Source organism: Drosophila serrata, unplaced genomic scaffold (assembly GCF_035046125.1).
Source record: "Drosophila serrata isolate PLE 108 unplaced genomic scaffold, ASM3504612v1 contig_241, whole genome shotgun sequence".
NCBI classification, from domain to species: domain Eukaryota; kingdom Metazoa; phylum Arthropoda; class Insecta; order Diptera; family Drosophilidae; genus Drosophila; species Drosophila serrata.
In genome coordinates, this window is record NW_028257139.1 from 941130 (window position 1) to 962581 (window position 21452).

At 43.2% G+C, this 21452-nt stretch overlaps 5 protein-coding genes across 36 annotated transcripts in view; 1 reads left to right on the plus strand and 4 right to left on the minus strand.

The window, feature by feature from the left end:
- Nucleotides 1-840: 840 nt before the first annotated feature.
- Nucleotides 841-3166, minus strand: LOC110188372 (organic cation transporter protein-like). The gene is made up of 6 exons (XM_020958085.2): nucleotides 2953-3166; nucleotides 2474-2636; nucleotides 2141-2399; nucleotides 1672-2083; nucleotides 1102-1608; nucleotides 841-1034 (listed from the first exon to the last, which is right to left on the minus strand). Exons 1-6 carry the CDS (start codon nucleotides 3093-3095, stop codon nucleotides 896-898), a joined length of 1623 nt encoding a protein of 540 aa, XP_020813744.1. The 5' UTR covers nucleotides 3096-3166; the 3' UTR covers nucleotides 841-895.
- A 570-nt stretch (nucleotides 3167-3736) lies between these two features.
- On the minus strand, nucleotides 3737-6997 carry LOC110188316 (organic cation transporter-like protein). 2 transcript variants are annotated; one of them, XM_086832025.1, is made up of 6 exons: nucleotides 6796-6993; nucleotides 6205-6629; nucleotides 5749-6143; nucleotides 5289-5694; nucleotides 4994-5229; nucleotides 3737-4283 (listed from the first exon to the last, which is right to left on the minus strand). In XM_086832025.1, exons 2-6 carry the CDS (start codon nucleotides 6348-6350, stop codon nucleotides 3850-3852), a joined length of 1617 nt encoding a protein of 538 aa, XP_086688151.1. In that variant the 5' UTR covers nucleotides 6351-6629; nucleotides 6796-6993; the 3' UTR covers nucleotides 3737-3849. The 2 variants fall into 2 exon arrangements, with proteins under 2 accessions (XP_086688151.1, XP_020813683.2); XM_020958024.2 differs by having other exon boundaries at nucleotides 6205-6997.
- A 660-nt stretch (nucleotides 6998-7657) lies between these two features.
- On the minus strand, nucleotides 7658-9821 carry LOC110188557 (organic cation transporter-like protein). The gene is made up of 5 exons (XM_086832026.1): nucleotides 9603-9821; nucleotides 9348-9534; nucleotides 9030-9288; nucleotides 8523-8940; nucleotides 7658-8448 (listed from the first exon to the last, which is right to left on the minus strand). The coding sequence occupies exons 1-5, from the start codon at nucleotides 9743-9745 to the stop codon at nucleotides 7770-7772; spliced, it is 1686 nt and encodes a 561-aa protein (XP_086688152.1). The 5' UTR covers nucleotides 9746-9821; the 3' UTR covers nucleotides 7658-7769.
- Nucleotides 9822-11263: 1442 nt separating this feature from the next.
- Cpr92A (Cuticular protein 92A) lies at nucleotides 11264-13200 on the plus strand. The gene is made up of 2 exons (XM_020958281.2): nucleotides 11264-11425; nucleotides 12169-13200. The coding sequence occupies exons 1-2, from the start codon at nucleotides 11417-11419 to the stop codon at nucleotides 12922-12924; spliced, it is 765 nt and encodes a 254-aa protein (XP_020813940.2). The 5' UTR covers nucleotides 11264-11416; the 3' UTR covers nucleotides 12925-13200.
- A 67-nt stretch (nucleotides 13201-13267) lies between these two features.
- The window catches only part of Dys (Dystrophin), a 149799-nt gene continuing 141614 nt past the window's right edge, over nucleotides 13268-21452 (minus strand). For 16 of the 31 annotated variants that reach the window (XM_086831750.1, XM_086831749.1, XM_086831748.1 and 13 more), the window contains 11 exons: nucleotides 20061-20320; nucleotides 19793-19993; nucleotides 19599-19732; nucleotides 19178-19536; nucleotides 18741-19124; nucleotides 18548-18668; nucleotides 18051-18481; nucleotides 17695-17995; nucleotides 16723-17091; nucleotides 16330-16359; nucleotides 13268-16243 (listed from right to left, as the gene is read on the minus strand). In XM_086831750.1, coding sequence (XP_086687876.1) covers nucleotides 16349-16359; nucleotides 16723-17091; nucleotides 17695-17995; nucleotides 18051-18481; nucleotides 18548-18668; nucleotides 18741-19124; nucleotides 19178-19536; nucleotides 19599-19732; nucleotides 19793-19993; nucleotides 20061-20320 — 2571 coding nt within the window. In that variant the 3' untranslated portion in view covers nucleotides 13268-16243; nucleotides 16330-16348. The remainder of the gene's footprint in view (nucleotides 16244-16329; nucleotides 16360-16722; nucleotides 17092-17694; nucleotides 17996-18050; nucleotides 18482-18547; nucleotides 18669-18740; nucleotides 19125-19177; nucleotides 19537-19598; nucleotides 19733-19792; nucleotides 19994-20060; nucleotides 20321-21452) is intronic. The other 15 variants (XM_086831753.1, XM_086831752.1, XM_086831743.1 and 12 more) reach the window with 3 other exon arrangements.

Genomic DNA, 21452 nt, shown 5'->3' on the forward strand with positions numbered 1-21452 from the left:
TGCCAATGATAAGGTGTTGAGACCAGAGCAAACATTCAGTCGAACAGGTGAGCGAACAACCCTACACACAGGATTTGTTTGCTTAACTCAAGTGAAATCGAAAAGTACATAAAGTTAAGATGTCTTAGCTTTGCTCCTTGTGGCAATACTTTTTAATAATTCATTTCAACCGTGACCTTGAATGAAAAAAGCCCTTATGAACAGGGCTTAGAGGAACTGCGTCTTTTGCAGCTGCTCGCTTATCAGGCATTTAACTTGGTCAACTGCCCGAGTGACGGACTTTCTCGAAAAATTTCGGCTTGTTGACTTTGTCTTAGATTTATTATAGAATAAGCCGCCGCCGCTGTTGTGCTGTAAGTCACGCCTGAAACGGTGTGTACTTACTTTGGGATTAGCCGGATCTAAGAACTCTTTGTTTGGCGCCTGACATTTTAATGGGAGTTCCCGTTTAGAGATATAGATTATATATAGTATAGATTACAGGTCTGCCTCGCTGAGGCGCCAGCCGAAGCCTCTCGAAATGCAATAAGAATTCTCTAATCTCTCTCTTGGCGTGTAGTAAAAGTTCCGGAACCGCCGGCGTGATCCGCATAAATCAAGCCGTAAACAGGCTCCTGGGTAGTTTGAACAAGCCAATGGACCCTAAACAAGCGTAATAGATGTCTGAGCCTGGGGTTTACGATACATGTGCACTCGGTAAATGCGTTCCGGATGTGGTGAAATCGGGTACGGGTACAGAAGCACCTCCTTCATAACCCGATACCCTTCAGGAATTAAGTCATTAACTAATTACTTTGATTGCCCCTCATAAAAAGTCCCGTGTATACATTTATCTTACTGTTTATTTGTGATTTTTAATTTGTTTTTATTGTGTGTTTTTATACATTTACTATGGCTACTTTGTAATTTCGTTGGCTGACTCCAACTGAGATGAGGATTTGTCTGTCTGCTGTCTGCGCGAGAAGCAGGGAAAATAGTACCACTTTTCGCCCTTGGCGAACGCCTCGCCCTCCTCCAAAGTCTGTGGCAGTTTCCTGTGAAAGGAAAATATAGTTTTATATAGGAGAAACAGAAAGGGAAACATCCAATTCAAATACTCACTTGTTGAGTGTTTCGGGAAGAGTAAGACACAGGGCCGCCCCGATTAAGAGAAGGAAACTGATGATCAGCGAGGGCAGGGGCTTAAAGAAGGTGCCCAGAAAGATGATGTACGAGCTGAAGAAGGCGAAGGCATTGCCCACCACATGGATGTTGGCAACTCCGCGTCCTCGCACGCTGGTCGGAATAATCTCCGCCGCATACTGGGCCTCTGCGTCGTAGGCCACAGTTCCCCCAAATCTGCCCAGGCTAACCATGAAGCCCAAGAGTATGGAGTAGTCCGCTGGATCAAGAATGGCCACCAGGTAACCAGTGGCCGCTGTGATGATGGCACCCACAAAGAGCGAGGCACAGGCCATGCCCTTGCGTCCGATTTTGTTTTGGAACAGAATGATGGTTAAGCCAGCGGGCAAATAGCAGAGTCCCGAGTAAGAGAAGAGTTTGAAGGGCGAGATGCCCACGCCCTCCACATTGCGGCTCAGGATATCAAAGGCTATGGTGATGATCATTCTACGAAGATTTGAAAAAGAGTTTTAGAGCTTATACGAAACTATTACCAACGCTTCAACTTACGATTTGATTAGCAGAATAATGGTAAACTTTCTCAGTCTTGGAGTCCTCAGCATCCCAATGAATGTATCTGAGGATGTCTTTTGTGCGGCGTTGAGCTTCTCGCGATAATGCTTAATGAACTCATCGAAAACGGAGTCCTCCACATGCCGCCCATTGAACTTGGCAATGCTCCTTAGACTGCTAACAGCCTTGTCGAACTTCCCCTTGGTGAGTAGCCACTCGGCACTCTCGTGGAGGCACAAAGGATAGATCAGCATTCCCAATGCTGGTAGAGAGGCTGCCCACAGGTAACTGCGCCAGTTGCCCAGCCAGATGGCCATCCAGGGCGAGATCACCAGACCGATGCAGTAGAAGACGCCCAGAATGATGTTCAGACCGAAGGTTCGGTGCTTTGGGCTCAAGTACTCGAAGACTGAAATAAACAATATTACTTCTAATATCTTTCAAGCCTCGAGATGACTCCTCTTACCCAGAATGTACATAAGGACATACTGTGTGTCCATGGAGAGACCAGAGATGAAGCGCGTGAACGAGAACCAGGGCAGGCTGCTCACAAAAGATGTGAAGAAGTCACCAGAGGCTCCGGTTAAGGTGGTCAGGACACAGGCTGGCAACCGACCAATGCGATCAGCCAAATAGCCAAAGAAAATACTGCCCAGGGCAGAGCCAATGAAGAAGAAGGACTGACCCACAGCCAGTTTGTAGGCATCATCGCACACCCAACCCAGCTGTAATCAATAGAAACAGACGACAGTGTTTAGTCTCGAGAAATGTCTCCTACTTTTAGGCTGAAAGCACTTACCTCGGTGGTGATGCTCTCATAGTTGCTTTCCCTGTCAAATTCCCATGAGTGGCACTTGATGTCGCCATAGGAAACCATGTCATCGTCGAATTGCCGAACACTGCAGGAGCCAACCTCCAAGAGGGTGACGTTGCCAGGCAGATCCTTAAAGGGTGCAGAACATCTAAAAACAAGGGATAATAAGTTGGTTAATGATTAAGAGATTTCTTTCAAAGGATTTTATTGAATTTAGAGGGGATATCTTAATTAATCTTTGTTATAAGTGGAAACATTATTAAAGAAACTCTTCTTTATTAAAGAAAATTTTATTATTAGAGCACAAAGCTTTTTATTCATTTCCATTTTGTGGTTTCTAATATTTCTATTCCATTGTTTTAATTGTTATTGTTTGGCAACAAATTTTTACAAAGCTGTGCCACTTGTTTTTTTTCCAATTTTTATAGCCCAAATGGCAACAAATTTCGTAATATCGTTCAAACCTGTGTGCGGGTGTAAAACTGATGAGGGTCTGCGAGAAATAGTGAAAGGAGGACACTATATTTGTGTATCCGAAGAGACCCAGGAGCAGTATCTGGTAGGGGCCAAAGTTGCCGCACTTCTCCAGGACACTCTGGAGATCCATATTTTTCCTTATTCTGTTTTTTGTTCGCCACACGAGACTGCTGCGGTCGCGAGTGAACGACTGATGCCGGCGAAGCGGTGCGAACAGGTGGGTATATACCCGAATCTGGATCGGAATCCGAGTACAAATCCGAATCCGAGTCCGAGTGCTCACTATATGGCTCTATATTGCGGTAATACACTGCAAACAGTGAATATCTTCTGCTAGTTTTATCTCCCGAAGAAAGCGTTTGAACAATTTCCGACGTCTGGCTACTGTTGGCGTGTGGGGAGAGTTTGGGATCGGATCTGTATATACCTAATAATGACGCCCACCGAGCATAAGTTTACCTGTCCTATCTTTATGGAAGTGGATAAAGTGAAGCTGTCTGGCAAATAGATACAGGTAAGTCTAACCAAACAATGGCGCGTCTATATTACAGGGACTTAAGGTTGTAGGCACTTTGTTAGAATTTTCCGTAGATATAATTCAGTTCGAATTTCATAATGGCGCTACGCATTTCAAAAAAGGTCTCTGGTGGCCATTTTTTAAATTTAAAATAACTTGTAAAGTTAGTTAAGATCCTTAAAGGATAAGTGTATATTCTCGATCGGCAAGTGACTTTGTTCTTTGTTTTTTTAGAGAAAAAGCTTCTTAGGCGATTTGTTTATAGGTGTATTTTATTCTATTTGGATTTATTTGTATATATTCTAGGTTATTAATAACCCCTTCCCATCTTATAAAGCATTAGGTGAAAGCCACAGAAGAAATATATTCAAAAGTAGACAGACGAATCTGTGGACTGTGAGTGCATCTTGGCACTTTGGGTGTCCAGCGTGGTGGCGGATGGGCTACGCTTGTCCAGGAAACTGAAGGTGTACCATCGATCGTTCTTGCCAAAGTCCTCGCCATCCTCCAGCGATGTGGGCAGCGTTCGATTGAGCGTCTCGGGCAGCAGGAGGCACAGGCAGGCCCCAAGGAGCGATAGGATGCCCAGGATAATCTCCGGTAGCGGTGAGAAGATGCTCCGCGTGTACAGGATAAAAGCGCTGAAGAAGGTAAAAGCATAGCCAGCCACATGGACAGCGGCCACACCTTGGCCACGGACACAGGTGGGTATCAGCTCGGTGGCATACTGGGCACCCGAGTTGTAGGCCACTGTTACCCCAAAGCGACCGATCACTGAAAGGCTAACCAGCAGGGTTGTGGCTGCAAAACAAGGAGAAGCATTGGATTTTGATTAATGGTCTTAATAATAATATATATAACAATATATAACAAACAATTTTTATACTCTTGGTGACATTTTTGCCTTTAAAACAAATTCATTATGGATACCCTAGCAGGGTATTATATCAGGATTATATAGCATGAAAAGCAGTGAAGGAATCACTTCCGACCCTATAAATTATATATATTTTTGATCAGCATCAACAGCCGAATCGATCTAGCCATGTTTGGTCAAAAAATAAATTTTCATAATTTTTCCAAAAATTCAAAATTTTATAAGGGGTTACATCATTAAAATTGTCAAAAATTGGCAAAAAAATTAATTTCTTTAATTGGTAAATTAAGTATGCAGATTTATTAACCAAATAGAAACTAACATATTAAAGCTTTCCAAATTGTAATTAATGCATTTTTGGCTTAGCTATGAGTTTTTTAAATTTAGATTTTTTTGGAAAAATTCATTGTCATCTTAAAATATCTATAAATATTGATTCAAAGAATGTGAATATTTGAAGCTTAGCTGTGATCGATTACCGCTTCGATTCTATATTTCAATTGCAAACTGTAAGGGTATATAATTTCGGCTTTTTGAAATTAGTTTCCTTTCTTTCTTTAAATTAACTTCAATCTTAAGCTAGAGAATTATTGCACTTTTAAAACCCCAACCAGGTTGATCGAGTTCAACTCACTTCTGTCGGAGGCGGAGGCTGCATAGAGGATGCCCCCGGTGACCGAGATGAAAATGCCACTCAGCAGCAGCGAGGCAGAGGCCATTGCCTTCCGTCCGATACGATCTTGGAGAGCGATGATGAGCAGGCAGGCTGGCAGAATGGCGGTGGCACTCAGCGAGAACATAATGAACGGCGAAATGCCAAGGCCCTGGACGTTCCGAGAGACTGCGTCGTAGCAGAGGGTGATGACCATGCTGCTCGTGTGGGTGGATCGGGGGAATTAGGGGAACCATATTCCGCGAAGAGTACTCACGACTTGAAGAAGAGAATGAAGGTGTTGCGGCGCAGGCGAGGTGTCTTGAACAGGTGCAGCAGGTGAGGCGAGGCCTTCTGATTCTGTTGACTGAACTTGCACTCCTCCACAAACTCCTCATAGAAGCTTTCCTCCACATGACGCCCGTTGATCCGGGCCACACGCTTCAAGCAGATCACTGCCTGATCGTACTTTTGCTTGGAGATCAGCCACTGAATGCTTTCAGGAACTATCAAGTAGAATAGTGGCACCACCAGCAAGGGCAGCGAGGTGACCAGCAGGAATTCCCGCCAACTGCCCATGAGCACGGCTATCCAAGGTGCCGCCATAGAGCCCAAGCAGTAGAAGAATCCAATGCAAATGCTTAGGCCAAGGGTACGTAGAGATGGACGCATGTACTCCATAACTAAGCAAGGGAGAAATAAATATTTCATTTGATTTTTAAGCTAATAAAACCCACCCAGAATGTACATCATCACAAAGTTGCTATCCGTGGCAATGCCCGAGATCAATCGAAAGGTACAGAAAAGCGTCAGATTGGTGCCCCAGATGGTGAGGAGATTACCAGTCAGGGCTATCAGGTTGGCCACAATCAAGATGGGTAGACGCCCCACAAGATCGGCCAGGTAACCGAGCACCATAGACCCAACCACAGAGCCCACAAAGAACATCGACTGGCCAAGGGTGAGCTTCCAGGCATCTCCACATATCCAGTCCAACTCGCTGGTTAAGCTTTGGTAATTCATATACAACTCATAGTCGTAGCTGTGGCACAAGCTAGAGCTATTCTGTCCCAATGGCAGACAGCTAGACGTCTCCGGCGGTTTAAAGTTGGCGGGCAAGTTGTCAGCACACCTGGGCGTATGAGTAATATATATTAAGTATACGACATGGGGGACACACACGCAATACGCACCAGTAGGTGGGCACAAAGCTGATGATTGTTTGGGAGTAATAGTGAAGGGCAGATAGCACATTGACCAGGCAGAAGAGCAACAGCATCCACAACTGAAGCCGGCTGCAGTCGCCGCACTTCTCCAGGATCTTGTCCACCTCCAGCATGATGTTTTAAATGCACTTCCAGTCACACTGCTCTCCGATCGCCGAGGAGAGCCAGAACCCGTGTCCTCATCTTTCCCGCTGCATTTGCGACTCACTTAATTGCACGCGTTGAATTTCGTTTGCTTAATTTGCAAAACCAATTAGAGAGCTCGACAAATCTTGCCAGACCGAGATCAGAAATAATTCGCGTAGATTATGTTTGACAGCTGTGGCGTTTCGTCATATGCTCTCAAAATGTTGTTTACTGTTTTACTTTTTAATCTGCCACGGACTTTGAGCCTTGTTGGATATTATAGTACCAAAAAAACATTTTGGTTATAAATATTGAAGAAGCGGTGTGTTTTATCAATTAGTTAGGAAATCAAAGCATTAAGGTTCTTCAAGGTTCTTATAGAGGTGCTTAGTTGCACCTCGAAGTCTCAATTATTCCTTGTACAACTCAAACCTGCCAGCTTTTTAGATGGACTAGCTCAGAGATCCAGGGTGCACGTCTTTTTGTTAAAAACAATGTAGAAACTCTCGATAAGAAACAGAATTAACGAATTGCCATAGATTAAATCTGTATAGTCACTGACCGACAAATCGCGATTTGCGAGTGAAATTGCAATGTCAACCGCACGGAACGAAAGTAAAGTTTGATGTGAGGCTTTCGACTTGCCTGCAGTCGTATTTTTTTGCGAAAACGAAATTGCACAATACATGAATGATACGAATAACACGGAGACTGTATGCACTCAGGCATACTCATTACTGTTCTATTAATTTTGCTTGAAATACTCTTGTTCCTATGCCTCATTTTAAATGTTGTTCTATCCCTTTTTTTATGGAACATTTTTTTTGTATAATTAATATTATTATATTTGAATACTCTCTAAGGTACACAATTTCGTTAGGCAAGTAGCAAAATAATTGTGACGATGAAATCCAAAAAAAATTATAGGCCTCTGTTGGGGTCGAACTGCAGCGACGAGGAGATAAATATAGATTTTTCGGCTCTGTGATTGCCAACATGCAAAGCTATTTATTTACAGTTATTATTGCGACGATTTCATGAGTGACGTCAAATCTGGCAGTGGATTGTAATTGTCAATCATTGGAAATCTAAGTATGTAGTTATTATGAATTAATTATAAAATTTAAAAAAATGCATACAAGTTTTCCGACAGTCTTCTTCATTTTGTTCTCCATAAATCCAGAAATTTATGATTTTTTACTGAAAATGTCAAAATTGAAGCCTTGTTTTTGCCTGATTCTTAGTGACTTTAATGAACAATTCGCATAAAAAGATAAAAAATCACAACATATACTTTCGGAAATAGGTGTAATCAGTCTTCGATCGGATATTTTATTAGATGACAAGCAATGACCAATGTACAATGAGCTTAAACAAATAAATCCCCCAAAGTCTGTAGTCTTTCCTTAGACACTTTCCAACTTGGTTGTTTCTCGTTTTTTGCGAAAGCACGGAAAGTACAGGAAGCTCTCATCCTGAGCGAATTTCTCACCTTCAGCCAGGGTTTCCGGCAACTTCCTGTAAAAGTAAACAAGCATAGTAAAGCAGACCGAAGGAAATCCTTCAATTGCAACGTACTTGTTCAAGGTCTCCGGCAATGTAAGACACAAACCAGCGCCAAAGAACATCAGGCAGCTGATAAAGATCGAGGGCAGCGGCTTATAGTATTGGGCCAAGTAGATCACATAGAAGGCCAGCGAGCTGGAGGCCAGACCAACCACATGGATGTTGGACACCGCCTGTCCCCGCACGCTCGTCGGAATGATCTCTGCCGCGTACTGGATCTCTGCATCGTAGGAGACAGTGGCTCCGAATCGGCCCAAACCCACCATTATGGCCAGTAGTAAAGCATTGTCCATGGGATTTAGGTTGGCTATAAGGTACCCAGTCACTGCGGTGATAATGGCACCCACAAAGAGGGCTCCACAGGCCATACCCTTGCGCCCGATCTTGTTCTGGAGCAGGAGGATGGCCACTCCGGCGGGTAGATAAACAATCGACGTGAAAGAGAAGAGCTTAAAGGGCGAGCTGCCCAATCCCTCCATATTTCGGTTGATTACATCGCACGAGAGGGTTATGATGACGCTGGATAAAAAAGGAAGCAGAAGGAGGTACCATAGAATATAATATATAGGTATAAAACGAAAAAGGACACTCACGACTTAAGCAACAAAGTCAGTGTAAATCGTCGCAGGCGAGGTGTCAGGAACATTGCAAAGAAAGTGTCATCCTGAATGGTGACACCCTGCTCCTCTTCCGCCCTTAGGTGATAGTGCTTGACGAACTCTTCGAATACGGAGTCCTCCACCTTGCGGCCATTGAACTTAGCCACTCGCTTCAGACATGCCACCGCCTCGTCGTATTTCCTCTTGGTCAGCAACCACTGAGCACTCTCACAGATCAGCAGCGGATAGATGAGTACTCCTAGGGCAGGAAGCGAGGCCAGCCAGAGGTAGCGACGCCAGTTTCCTATCCAGATGGCGGCCCAGGGTGAGGTGACCAGGCCGAAACAGTAGAAAACTGCCAGGATGATGTTCAGACCGAAGGTACGGCTTTTGGGGCTCAAGTACTCAAATACTGAAAACGTTAAAAAGATAAATATAAATAAAATGATATTAAGCATCCTTACAGAAGGATATTTATATCCTTATTAGAATGGTACTTACCCAGAATGTACATGAGATAGTACATGGTATCCGTGGACAAACCAGACACAAATCTGGCTACGGCAAATCCGGGCAAAGTGTACACAAATGAGGTGGCAAAATCCCCGGTGGCACCACACAAAGTGGCCATCAGCAGGGATGGCAGGCGACCAATGCGATCCGAGAGGTAACCAAAGATTGTGGTGCCCATCACAGAGCCCATGAAGAAGAAGGACTGACCCACCGCCGAGTGGTGGGATTTGCCACAAACCCACTTGAGCTGATTATAAGTAATTATTAGTATTTACTACAAAAAAGGGACAGTGTTGTAATGCCTACCTCAGTGGTGATACTCTCGTAGCCACTTTCTCGCCTGAAAATCCAGTCCTTGCACTCGCCACCCTCTGCGACCACGCCCGTGCCATTGATGACGCCCCGAAGGAGAGTGCAGGATGGGTAGGATATGTTTGAGTAAGCCCTTTGCAGCTCCTTCATGCTGAGTCCCACGAGATCAACATGGGAGCACCTGAAGGAGACGTGATAGATGAATATCCTGTTAGGATTCTTCCTTCACTAAGCAGATGAGAGTCCTACCAATGCTCGGGGGTGAAGGTGATGAGGGTCTGGGAGAAGTAGTGCAGCGATCCCAGAATATTCGTGTAGCCGTACAGGAGAAGGAGCACTATTTGGAACCTTCCATAGTTGCCGCACCTATCCAGAATCTGACTAAAATCCATCCTTGACTAGAAACAATTCCAGCGACTGAGACCTTCCAAATCTCTAAGCGAACTGACCGAAAGCTATGAAGCCACAATGGTACAAATACTAAATACCAATTGTTTTGTCCACCAAAAACAGATGGACTTCTGGGTAAGTTAAGATAAATTTCCCACTGCTTTCCAATCGGACTCCAGAGATGTCACGTCCATCGCCAATGATTGGTAGGGCTCTGCAATTAGTGTCTGGGTTTTCTACTTAACCTTCTTAACGACAATATTGCATTAGCCTGACATTCGTGTTGATCAATTGCTTTGATCTTCAGGCTAAAAATAGTTAAAACATATGGCATCGACATCAACTGGCACGACTTTGATTCTCTGTGTTATACTTACTTTGTTGGCCAGTAACAACAACCGCGGCGGAACAATGCATGCAGCTGTCAATAGTTCTCCAGATGCCAGATACAAATTTGTGGCTATAAATTAAGCTCATAAAACGGTAAACAGAAGAATTGTCGCAGACACTTGGCAATGTGAGAAGTTGGATAATTGAAAGTGAATTCAATTTGAATGAATCACGAAGAGTAAAGTGCTCTGTTAAGTTATTAATACTCTTTCTTGTAAATATTAAAAATAAAGGTTACAGATTAGATGAATTGGTATCTAATGCCTAGCAATTTGTGTGTAATTTATTCTATTTTCAGACAGTCTGAAATGTCTCTTTCAAGTGAATCTCTATTGACACTACACACCCCTTTGAAGGGTATTATTAATGACATTATTTGCCTAGACTGCAAGTGGTTATTTTGGCTCGATCTGTGGGCCATTGGCGCGTTGACCTTTCCGCTTTATTAGGCTGCTAAAGCCTCCCCCAAACTGCACTGAGACCCCTCTGGCTGTGGGACAGCTCCAGGCACTCTTAATTCAATTGCAGAACGATTGACCTTTTGCGTATGCACAACATTGCCATTTCATATGGAATCGATCCAACCGATCGAAGCTGGCTGTGTTCTGTTCGGCTAATTACGCGGGGAGCAGCAGCAGGTCCTACACCAGTCGATGTTAATTTAACATTTCAATTGTGTGCGGCCAAATAAATTCTCACATAATTGCCAAAAAAGTCGCGCTGTCCGTCGCTGAATCGAAGCAACAAAAGTGAAAGGGCACCGCTCCGACCGGCTCTGACTCTGGGGTCCCTTTAAGTGGTTTAGCGGAAGAATAACCTTTCTAAGTCGACACGATAACTGCGCCAAAGTTGAGGCACAGGCACACGATTTTGCCGCCAGGTGGGCAAGAGGCCACCGGGACCCGGACCCCTTTTCCCCTTCTAGCCAGTTTAGTTAACCAACAGCAACTCCTCTGCAAACGCCAGCGCCATGTGCATGATCGCTGGCTAAACCGAAACCGAAACTCTGCCGGGTCTCTCTCGCTTGATCTCGAATTAGTGTATTTTACCTCGGCTGCTGCGCCATGTGAAGCAGGCGACATTTGGCGCCGGTTGGCAGTATAAATGGCCAGAACCCGCGGCCAGGGCCTACAGTTTGGGTTACTCCTTCCAGCGCGATCGTCGTCGAATTTCAAAGCTACTCTCAACAACCACTCTCTGAGGTGGTGTGTGAGTTGTGCGAGCTGATCCTGTGACAACTGTGAGCGAGTGGCAAAAGGATATCGTGCAAAAAGGACAACGTTATGCTGAAGGTGTGAATAAATAAGAAGAAAAGAATCGGAAATCGATTATAACTAAGCTTAAAGTATTTATTTTCTTTACATCACTAGTAATTGATATATTTATTTGACAAATTTTTTGACAAATCGACATTTTAACATATCATAACTAAGCCATAAAAGCATTAAATTCAATTCGGAAAGCATTCCTATGTTAGTTTTTATTTGGTTAATAAATCTGCATACAAAATTTAAAAATTAAAGCAATGAAAATTTTTGACCATTTTTGACAATTTTAATGATGTAACCCCTTATAAAATTTTAAAATTTTGAAAAAATTATGAAAATTAATTTTTTGGCCACACATGGCTAGATCGACTCTGCTGTTGATGCTGATCAAGAATATATATACTTTATAGGGTCGGAAATACGTCCTTCACTGCTTTACAAGCTTCTGACAAAAATTTTAATACCCCTTAGGGGTATTATAAAGATAAGAATTCATAGAAACATTTGGGAACTTTTTAACTAATAAAAGTAATACAATTTTGAATTGGGAAACCACTTTAGTTGAGAATAAATTATATATATTTTAAGATTTATTTTATCACTTAAAAGCAGTCATCCTAAGACTGCTAATTCAAGGAAATTATAACACCGATTAAAATTAGCTTAACTTCAGCTTAGTCCAACATTTTAACTTGAAATTTAAAGAATTAATTAACTTGAATATATTTTAATATAAATTAAATAACACTCCATTCCATATTGTTAAGTTTTTCTTGCTGAGCGCCTTGCTTGGCATCGCCTATGCAGGTGTGATTGGACCCGGACCATATTATGGAGGCCCAGCTGGACCAGGACCGCTGCACTCTTATGGAGGATATGCCCCGCCCCATGGCCCCTATCCCGCTCCCTATGTGGCGCCCAAGCCAGCTGCTCCCGAACCCTATGATCCCGATCCAAAGTACTCCTTTGGATATGACATTCAGGATGGTTACACAGGGGATCTAAAGTCGCAGCATGAGACGCGACACGGTGATGTGGTGAAGGGCAGCTACTCGGTGGTAGATCCTGATGGTACCAAGCGCACCGTTGACTACACGGCAGATCCCCATCATGGTTTCAATGCAGTGGTGCGTAAGGAACCGCTGGCCTACAAGGCTCCAGCTCATCTGGCTCCAGTTTTGGCCCCTGCTCCGGCACCAGCACCGGCTTATCATCACTTGCCTGGCCCGGCTCCGGCACCACCATTGCCGCCAGTGCCCAAGGCGCCCCTGCTTTCCTATCCTCTGGCCTTGAGTGCTCTCCACCGGGCAGCTCCCGTTCCCGCCCCAGCTCCTGCACCTGCTCCTGCACCAGCTCATATTTCCGTGCCTGTGGCTGCTCCTGTTTTACCTTCTGCCCATTTCCATGCCGCCTATCCTGCCCTGGCACACAGCGCCTATGCTCACTATCCGGCTCCGGGACCGGCTCCAGCACCTGCACCTGCACCTGTACCTGTCGATCCGCACGCCTATTACCACCACTGAGGGAACAATGTTTTCGCAACGATCTGATCTGACTTGATTCGACTTTCATACATCCATCCATTCACCTATCGCACGCAGCTTACACACTGACCCACAACTGAATCACCGGCTTACTCTGTGCCAAACTTAATCTCTTTTGCTGTGTTCTTCGAGGGATTTGATGCCGATCCGATGTGTAGATTGATTTAAGGATACGCCTAGCCTATGTACATATCTAAAGTGTATGTTGTTGAATGGTTAGTTTAGACTCTAGAAAAATAAACTAAGAAACCAGAAGGAGAGAGCGTTTTGTTAATTATTTACAGGGCTTCAAACCTTCTAGGACCAGAAAAATGACACAAAATTAACGCAATTGATGTGTTTTATTTATTGTATCAACTTTTTCGCAATGTTTCATATATGTATATGTTATATGATATCGTATGTGGCATATCTCCATATGTATAATTTATCTGATTATGTATAAATATATGTATGTATGCGTGTTAGTTGTATATAAACGTTTCGAGTATGTCGCCGTATGATATAAATATGTTTAGTTCAATGCAAATTTCCATTTGTATATTTATGCTTTGTGGTATTCTGAATAGGTTCTATGAGCTACCATTCGTAGAACAGATTGAAATGTGTACGATATCGTTATATAGACTTCCCCTCCTTCGACTTTGATTTTGACTTCAAAAGTTCATCATTATGTTGAGTGCGTTTTGGTCTCGCTGCACTCGATTTAGGTATACAATTTAAATACGATTATAGTCCTTAGTTTTGTAATAAACGGTATCAAAAGATAGGTACGATTGAGTCATGCCTGCTACCACTAAATTAATTTCCAAGCTTCTATTCCAACACAAACGATTAGTTGCCAAGCTCGGGGCCCTGCGACCGCCTTTGTCTGATGTGTGTGATGTGTGATATTTCGTTATTTAAACTAAGGGCTTTAGGCTGAGATACCATACAAAGTGCTGTGCTCGCTCTTGAGGCCTTTACAATTGGACACAATTTAGCTAAGTGGATCTGCTTAGAATAAGAGACTAATATACGGTGTGTACTTACGATAAATAAGCGGCTAATATAGCTCACAATATTCCTTTGACAAGTGTATAATATTTATTTCATAATTCTTCGTTGATTGTTTGGCGTCGTCTCCGATATCCTGGGATATTCGGATTTATGAGTTTTAAGTTTTAAATCTACCATAGACAACCACTGGATGATGAAGACTATTTCGGGATATGCTTGAATTACTTTGCTTGATATCGTTTATCGTTTATCAGTATAAAACTGGGATTTAGGGGGGAGACAAACAAATGGCAGCTTTGGCTATTCTCAACTCGGATCTCAGTTGCTCTCGATAAATTCGTCCTCTACTCCTATAAATGGTACGAGTATATGCCTTTAAATGGGATATGTTTCTCTAACGATTAGATTAGTTGATTTAAGCATTTTAGGTTTTGGTTTTGGTTTTGGTTTCGGTTTTGGTTCATTTGTTTATAACTTGAAACGGAGGGTTTTCATTTATTAAACTTGATTGGTTATTGGTAGGACTCCTATTCCACAATTCGATTTGGTTTGGTTTGGTACGGTATGGTTAGAAAAATACTCATAGTTGGGACATTTCACTACACAGAAGTGGATGAAAATTTAGCTAACTGCATTTGTTTGATAGTAATATATATCTATTTATATAATTCATTCTATATCTTAAGTCATTTTTTAGTTCGCTAAGTGCCTGGAAATTCTAGTGACAAGTGGAACCTAGTAAAGGTAAATAAATATTGATAGTTTAGAAATCAAAATTATAAAAGTTCCTAAATCTCTTTCCATATTGTCCTCATTTTCGTACTTAATTTCTTTTATAAATTTAGTTAACTAAGGGTGGAAGTTTCAAGACGAATCAACTCAAAAAAGATTTTAGAAGTTATACACAGAGCTAATATCTGATATTTATATATGTATATGTATATATAATATATGGGTGTGTGTATATATTTATCGATCTGGGGCATATCTAGGTTAAAACGTCACTCTCTCTTTTTGCTATATCCTTTGCTTATATTGATGTATTGTACGATATTGGGTAGACATTTAAATTTATCGATTCGATTAGTTCTTTGTGGTATTTATAGGTAAGTTTAAAGCAGTTTTCGTTATCATTTCATTCGTAAGAATATCAGAGTTATCCATTTGTGTAATTTGACTAGTTGCATTGGAATGTTGTGTGGATTATCTAATGTATTTCATGGTTCTGGTAGTATTCGATATTAGATAGATTCGATTCGATAAAATATATAGAAAAGGTGGTCCATTTAGTGATCGTATTCGTCAGCATATGATTAGGTTCACGGTGATCGCGATATCTACAAAAATTAAAACCAAAGAGCTAGTAACAAATAATAATAGACAATGAGTTTCAATAATAGTTCTTTAATTAAAAACATTGCAGCACACTTTCAGTTAGCACAGATATTAATATTAAATAATATTAAGAAATAATACACAAGAAACTCGGAATAAATAAGGATACAAATAAAAACTGATTGAATGTCTCGACATTTACATTGAAATCGCTTATTGTATAAGCTTCCAAATGATATGGGGTCTATTCAAAGAACTTTCTCGCCTTGCCTTAAGTTTTTGTATCTCTGAAGTTGATCTTCTTTGTTTTTTGTCAGTTTTTTTTTGTTTGAATAAGTGCGAGTTATAACAGTTTATGATAATGCTTAGATTATGATATAGGTGTTTTCATTATTATATCGTGGGTATATATGTGTGGGCGTTACAGCTTATCTAATCATTAATCATTTCTGCATTTCTTCCAGCATTCAATATGTCTCACTTAATAGTACTTCGATAGGTGTATATAATATATATAGATTTGTATCTTTCATAACTACTAAAAAAGTTTCCTCAGCTTTTGGCAAGCTCTTCACAAAACTCTCTCTTTCCTTCCTCGTATGCATATGTATAAATATATGTATATGTACCACAATAGTTGTATGGATTTTACATTATCTTTATGTTAGGTTTAGGTATGTTTTCTTTTTGTTTAGAATTTGTTGCAGGCCCGCCAATTTGATTTCCGCACTTGCAGCTATTCCTTTTGGGTTTTTCATACTATTTTTCTTTTTGTTTTCGTTTGATAAGTTCCTTGCCCTGCAGGTGAGAAAGGGGTACTACTTCTGCAGTTCCACGCAGGTCTTCTCCGTGGTCGTGGTTGTCGTTGTGTTCGTGGTGTTGCTGCTCGACGACTCGTCCAGGTCGTCGTTGGTGCTCTCCATTTCCTGCTCGGTTATGATGGTCACCAGGCCGCTAACGTTCTCTATAGAAAAATTGAGAAAAATACAGATTATAAATCTATTTTAAACTGAGGTAAATTCAAGTGACAACATAAAAGTTTTGCATTACCGCTTTAATCCAACACTTTCTAGGCAAGATCTGTGGGGCGAGGGCGGAGGAATAAGAGGCAGAGCAAGAGAAATAATCGAGATTAGTATTTCAAGGATAGAATATACGACCAAGGCACAACATCGACACAAACAACACAAAAGAATCGAACTTAAAACCAGGCGACTGAAGAAAACTCATAAATTACTGATAATTAAATTTGCAAAACAAAATTATTTAAAAACTTAAAAAATCTTAACAATCTCTACAATCAATTTCCAAGAGTTTGTTGAAAAACGGAACAGAAAATCCGGCGCCCGAAAGTAGGCACCACAAACCAAACACAAGCTGTACAATGGCGGCCACAAAATTAAACCCGCCACAAATGACAGTGACTGTTCGCAATTTCCGCACCGTTCAAGTGCTGCTGTTGCTGCAGCTGCTGTTGCTGCAACTGCTGCTGGTGCTGCATCAGGCTAGAGTGCGGTGGTGGGGGCGGACGTCCGTCATCCCCCAAGTAGCCACCCGCTGTCTGCATGCCGCCGGACATGTCGATGGCTCCATTGCCTGTCAACAGGCTTCTCTGTTGCGGATGTTGCTGCGGATGCTGCAGTGGCTGCTGCGGATGGTGCTGCTGTTGCTGTTGCTGCTGCTGCTGCTGCTGCTGCTGTTGATGCAGTGCGTTGAGGGCGCCGCTGAGCTGGTGCTGATGATGCTTTGCCGCCAGACTGGCCAGTTGCTGCTGCTGCAGCTCACCACCCATTCCCGGCAGCATAATTCCCTCTGCGAGATTGAGTGTGTGTGTGTTTGTGGTTTCGTTATCGATGGGGTTGCATATCGATGCAATGGTGGGGTAAGCATTAAGAGGAACGGAGTTTTAAAGAGGGGGAAAACGACAGAACAGACAAGAACAGCACGCAATTAGAGGTTAGTTGGCAAGAGGAGAGACACCTTTGCCAGTCGGTTGAAAGGTTGTCACTGTCCAAACATTGGGTAAAGTTCTTTAGCTGACAGTGCTTTAACGCTAAGCCACTTTCGAGAATTGTTAAACTTAGTATTTGTTTTCATAAATTTACTCCCTTTGAGGCTCTACTACTTTGGATAATATTTAGCTATAAAGAATAAAATAGAACTTCTTCTTTTTGAACCTTTTTAAGTCTATAACCTGGCTAATAAAGGCTAATTCGTGATGTTTACATCATATATTGAATAGTATTCCCTATAAAGATATCTCTGAAGTTAATTATGTTTGAATGGTCTTACTATAACTCAGTTCTTATAAGATTGCCAAACTAAACCTTTTACAAATTAGTTCTTATTATAAGGCTGGATGTCAGCACACAGCTCCTTTCCTTAAACCAACCCATTTCTTAACCCCTCACTCACTTGAATTATGCTCGTAGTGGCCATTCTGCTGGTTCATCTTGGCCGGTGAGTCCGTGTTCAACTGCGAGGCGGTCACCGAGCGGGTTTGCAGAGTGTTGGGCTTGGAGTTCAGGGCAGAGCCAGGAGCGCTGGGAAGGCCACTGCTAGTGGCACTGCTGCCTCCACCATTGGGCTCGTCCAGTAACTGGCGGAGTCGCTGCAACTGGGCTTCCAGCTGGCGATTATGGTCCTCCAGTATTTGCATGCGGGCCTCAAGACGTCCTTTGTGCTGGCGCAGGAGCTTAGCTTCTGCCATCATGTCCTACAATTTCATAATTAATAAATATAAACATATATAAAGAGTATTCAAAACCCACCTGTCCCTGCTCGCCCTGGCCAGAGAGACCCGTCATGCTGGAACCGGAGTGTGTCATGCCATTGGAATCGTCGGGCGTGACACTTTGCTGCTTAGTGCACAGCTGCTGATACTCCGCCTGCAGGTTGGCATTCTCCTCCTCCAGGTCACGGATTATCGCCTCCAGCTCCTCGCGCTGCTCCGCATCCATGGCGGCCATCACTTGGACGGGCGACTTAGGGGCACTGCCATTGCTGGTGCCGGGCAAAGCTTGGCAATACTGAGCAATCAGCTGATGTTCATCGTCGCTGTCCGGCGTGGAGTTGGAACCCGTGCCACCATACTCCACCTGAGCCAAACGTGAGGCATACATCTCCAGCCGCGAGTGCATGTCATTCTGCAGCTGGTGGGTCGTGTGCTGCGGGCTGGGTGCAGGACTCTCCAGGGCATCACCTGGTTTATAGAATTTTAAATTAATATTTTATATTTAATTTAATAACATTTCTATAGAAAACTCACCTTCTAGTACACTTTGCACGGGCAGATAGCCGACTCGTGGGTGCTTCTTAAAGTATTTGCGACTTTTGAATTTGTTTTTCAGGGCGCGCGTAAAGTCACGAACGTCCTCGGTGGAGGTGGTCTGCATTTCAATTAATTAATTGATTAGGTTTTAAATAAATAAACTATTAAGTTATTATAGAAATAAACTCACAGTTGTGCAGTACTCGTGCATGGGATGCGTTAGCTTGTGGTTCTTGGCATTCCGTCCGAAGAAGAAACACTTTTGGCACATGTCAAAGTTGAAGCACTTGAGGCATCTGTAGCGGAAACCCACAATGGGATACTCCTTGCAGATGTTGCACTTGGCCTGATGCTTGGCCGCCTCCGCTGCTGCCAGTCGATGGAGCACTGGCAACCACACCAGACTCTGAGGCTCATGCTGCAGCCAGCCCAGGAAGTGTTGCAGCTCAATGGAGATCTCCTGGTTGCCATCGATGGCCTCCTGGGAGATGCCGGCCTGCTCCAGGCAGGATCTCACCGAGGGCTCAATATTGGAACCCCCAAAGGCGGCCACTTCGCCAAGTTGGCGAGGAACCTGAGAAGAATTTTAAATATAATATTAGCTAATATAACCTTCGTTTTTTCTACCTGTATGCAATCATGTAGCAGCAGTCCAAGTCGTCTCTGATCTGCTCGACGTTCGGTATCCGCCACCAGCCGGAAGAGATACCTGTACTTCTCCTCCAGGTGACCCTTGCAGAGCAGGACGAGTCCCACCTTAAAGCTCAGCACACGGATTTGGCCAGTGCGCTGCGAGTCGTAGACGTTCAGGATCCAGTTGATGGCCAAGTCCAGCATCAGCGTCAAATCAATTTTATCGATTGTCACGTAGAGCGAATGCAGCACGGTGGTCATGTCGGGTATGTCGATTAGCTTATCGTTCTGGGCCCTAAGGCCATGACGGTCAAAGGATTCGCAAGCGGTGGCCATGGTGATCCTGTCGAGAGCTGTCAAGGGAAGTGGAGAAAATTAACAAAGTGGAAAATGAAGTGGTTTTCAGGTTACTCACCCAATCGCTTTTGAACGGAACGCAGTTTCATGGCTGTCCTGTAGGCAGAGAAGCGGATCTCATTGAGATCCGCCAGGCCCTTCATCAGCTCTATCATCTCTGGATGGTCCCAGTGTGTGGTCTCGCGTTCGTGGCTGCAGGAATTAAATTATAATTTTAAAGTCTTAATTTTTGCTAGTACAAGGTATACTCACTCGATGTAGTAAGGCACATTGGCGGCTGTGGTGGCCCTTTCCCATGGTGGCTTCACGCTCTGGCCGAGATTAGGCAGAGGACCGATGGTGCCACTGTTCGACGTGGTGCGTCCATCGTCGCCATTCTCATGCGTCTGCTGGGCTCCGGCATGGCACAGGACCTTCTGGCGCTCATCCATCGCAATTTGCAGGAGTTTCATGCTGTCGAAATAATAAATATAAAATAATTTTAAATACGTAACTAAGAAATAAAGAAAGCTCCACTCACCGCGTATTCAAATCCTCTAATTTGGAGAGGCAGGGCGTTGGCACCAGCACCTGGTTGGCTGTGAAAAAGGACTGCTGCTCATTGCAATCATCCAGGAGGGCACTGGCAGTGGTCATCTTGTCACGAAGTCGCTGCAACTGTTGCATTTGCTCGTTGGCCTCACCCACGGAGAAGGGTGGCTGCCAGGAGGCCTTTGTCTGATCGGCGGAGGCAACGCGGGAGCTTAGATCCTCCAGGATCTTCTGGAATTGACGCATTTTCTGCAAGTAAGTAAATTAACAAAAGGAAGAGTTAGTTAGTTGGAATAACAGAATGTGACAGCATTGTGTAATTAGCTATATTGTGAATTCCTTGCACCGATTTTCCCCAGTAAAAGGACTTTATTTACCCCAGACAATGAAGAAACATGAACACAGACTGTCAGGGAAATGCCTTTAATGTAACCGCCCACAGAACAACCGCTTTTGTTGCCCACTTGCAGGCGTCTTTTACATTTTTAATTATATTTATGAGCTTAGTTGAGCTTATGTTGCCATAACGGCTTATTATGAGCAACCGAGGGGATAGTTTTACAGACAAAATAGTAAGTAACTTAAACAAAATTTATATCCTTAATGGGTACATATTAGAAACTTTTGTGTAAAGGTAATTTTTAGCCTAAATACTAATTTTATAGAGTTGTCTGAGGAACTCTTTTCTTATTAAGCTCTCAATTCAACCCCAAAAGTGGTCTAGAGCATAATTTTTCTCTGCCAAGTATGTGTGAATCAAAGACAGCTGCTCAATTTTCGTATCCTTCTCCCCTTCCTGTTTTTAGAACGTGTCCAAAGTCGCTTCTTCATTAGCAGTTAAAAGCAGCCAGCTTGAGCTTTAACGTTTATGTGCTTTGTATGCACCAAGATCCCCAAGAAACCCCAGGCCAACCCACTTCGTAACACTCCTGGCTGCTCCTTTCCGTTGCACCAATTTGGCTCTTTGTAACTCCAAACTGTGAAAAAGGCAGCACTCGATCCATGGAGCAACAGGAGGAAAAGGAGCAACATCTGCGCACGTTTCATTTGGCCCATTTTCACCCAACACTCGCACACTTCCCTTGAGAAAATTTTCGCTTTTCAATTTTTACCTTGGCGTTTCCCATTCTCTATTCGCCATTCTCCATTTTCCATTTCCATAAACCGGCAACAAAAAACTTTCATTGCCTGGCGTTTTGCATGCAACAAGCAAAATGCATTTACCTTGGCAAAGCAAAAGTTTCTGCCAGGAGCCAGGACGAAGTCCTGGATGCCATCCCCCCGCCACTTTTCCCGCCCCTGCTCCGTTTACTTTATTTCATTTAGTTTTCCCTGACTCTCCCCGGGCTGCCTCATCGGATCCTCTTCTTTTTGGCTTCTG

What these genes read in the sequence shown, in the direction of transcription:
- LOC110188372 (XM_020958085.2), bottom strand. Translation starts at nt 3,095, where the DNA reads ATGGATCTCCAGAGTGTCCTGGAGAAGTGCGGCAACTTTGGCCCCTAC. An exon ending in TGTCCTTATGTACATTCTGG is followed by an intron (nt 2,084 to 2,140) that starts GTAAGAGGAGTC and finishes TGTTTATTTCAG; the next exon opens with TCTTCGAGTACTTGAGCCCA. An exon ending in ATTATTCTGCTAATCAAATC is followed by an intron (nt 1,609 to 1,671) that starts GTAAGTTGAAGC and finishes AAATCTTCGTAG; the next exon opens with AATGATCATCACCATAGCCT.
- LOC110188316 (XM_020958024.2), bottom strand. Translation starts at nt 6,350, where the DNA reads ATGCTGGAGGTGGACAAGATCCTGGAGAAGTGCGGCGACTGCAGCCGG. An exon ending in AGCTTTGTGCCCACCTACTG is followed by an intron (nt 6,144 to 6,204) that starts GTGCGTATTGCG and finishes TCATACGCCCAG; the next exon opens with GTGTGCTGACAACTTGCCCG. An exon ending in AGCCTCCGCCTCCGACAGAA is followed by an intron (nt 4,284 to 4,993) that starts GTGAGTTGAACT and finishes CTTGTTTTGCAG; the next exon opens with CCACAACCCTGCTGGTTAGC.
- LOC110188557 (XM_086832026.1), bottom strand. Translation starts at nt 9,745, where the DNA reads ATGGATTTTAGTCAGATTCTGGATAGGTGCGGCAACTATGGAAGGTTC. An exon ending in ACCTTCACCCCCGAGCATTG is followed by an intron (nt 9,535 to 9,602) that starts GTAGGACTCTCA and finishes CGTCTCCTTCAG; the next exon opens with GTGCTCCCATGTTGATCTCG. An exon ending in CTGACTTTGTTGCTTAAGTC is followed by an intron (nt 8,449 to 8,522) that starts GTGAGTGTCCTT and finishes TTTTTTATCCAG; the next exon opens with CGTCATCATAACCCTCTCGT.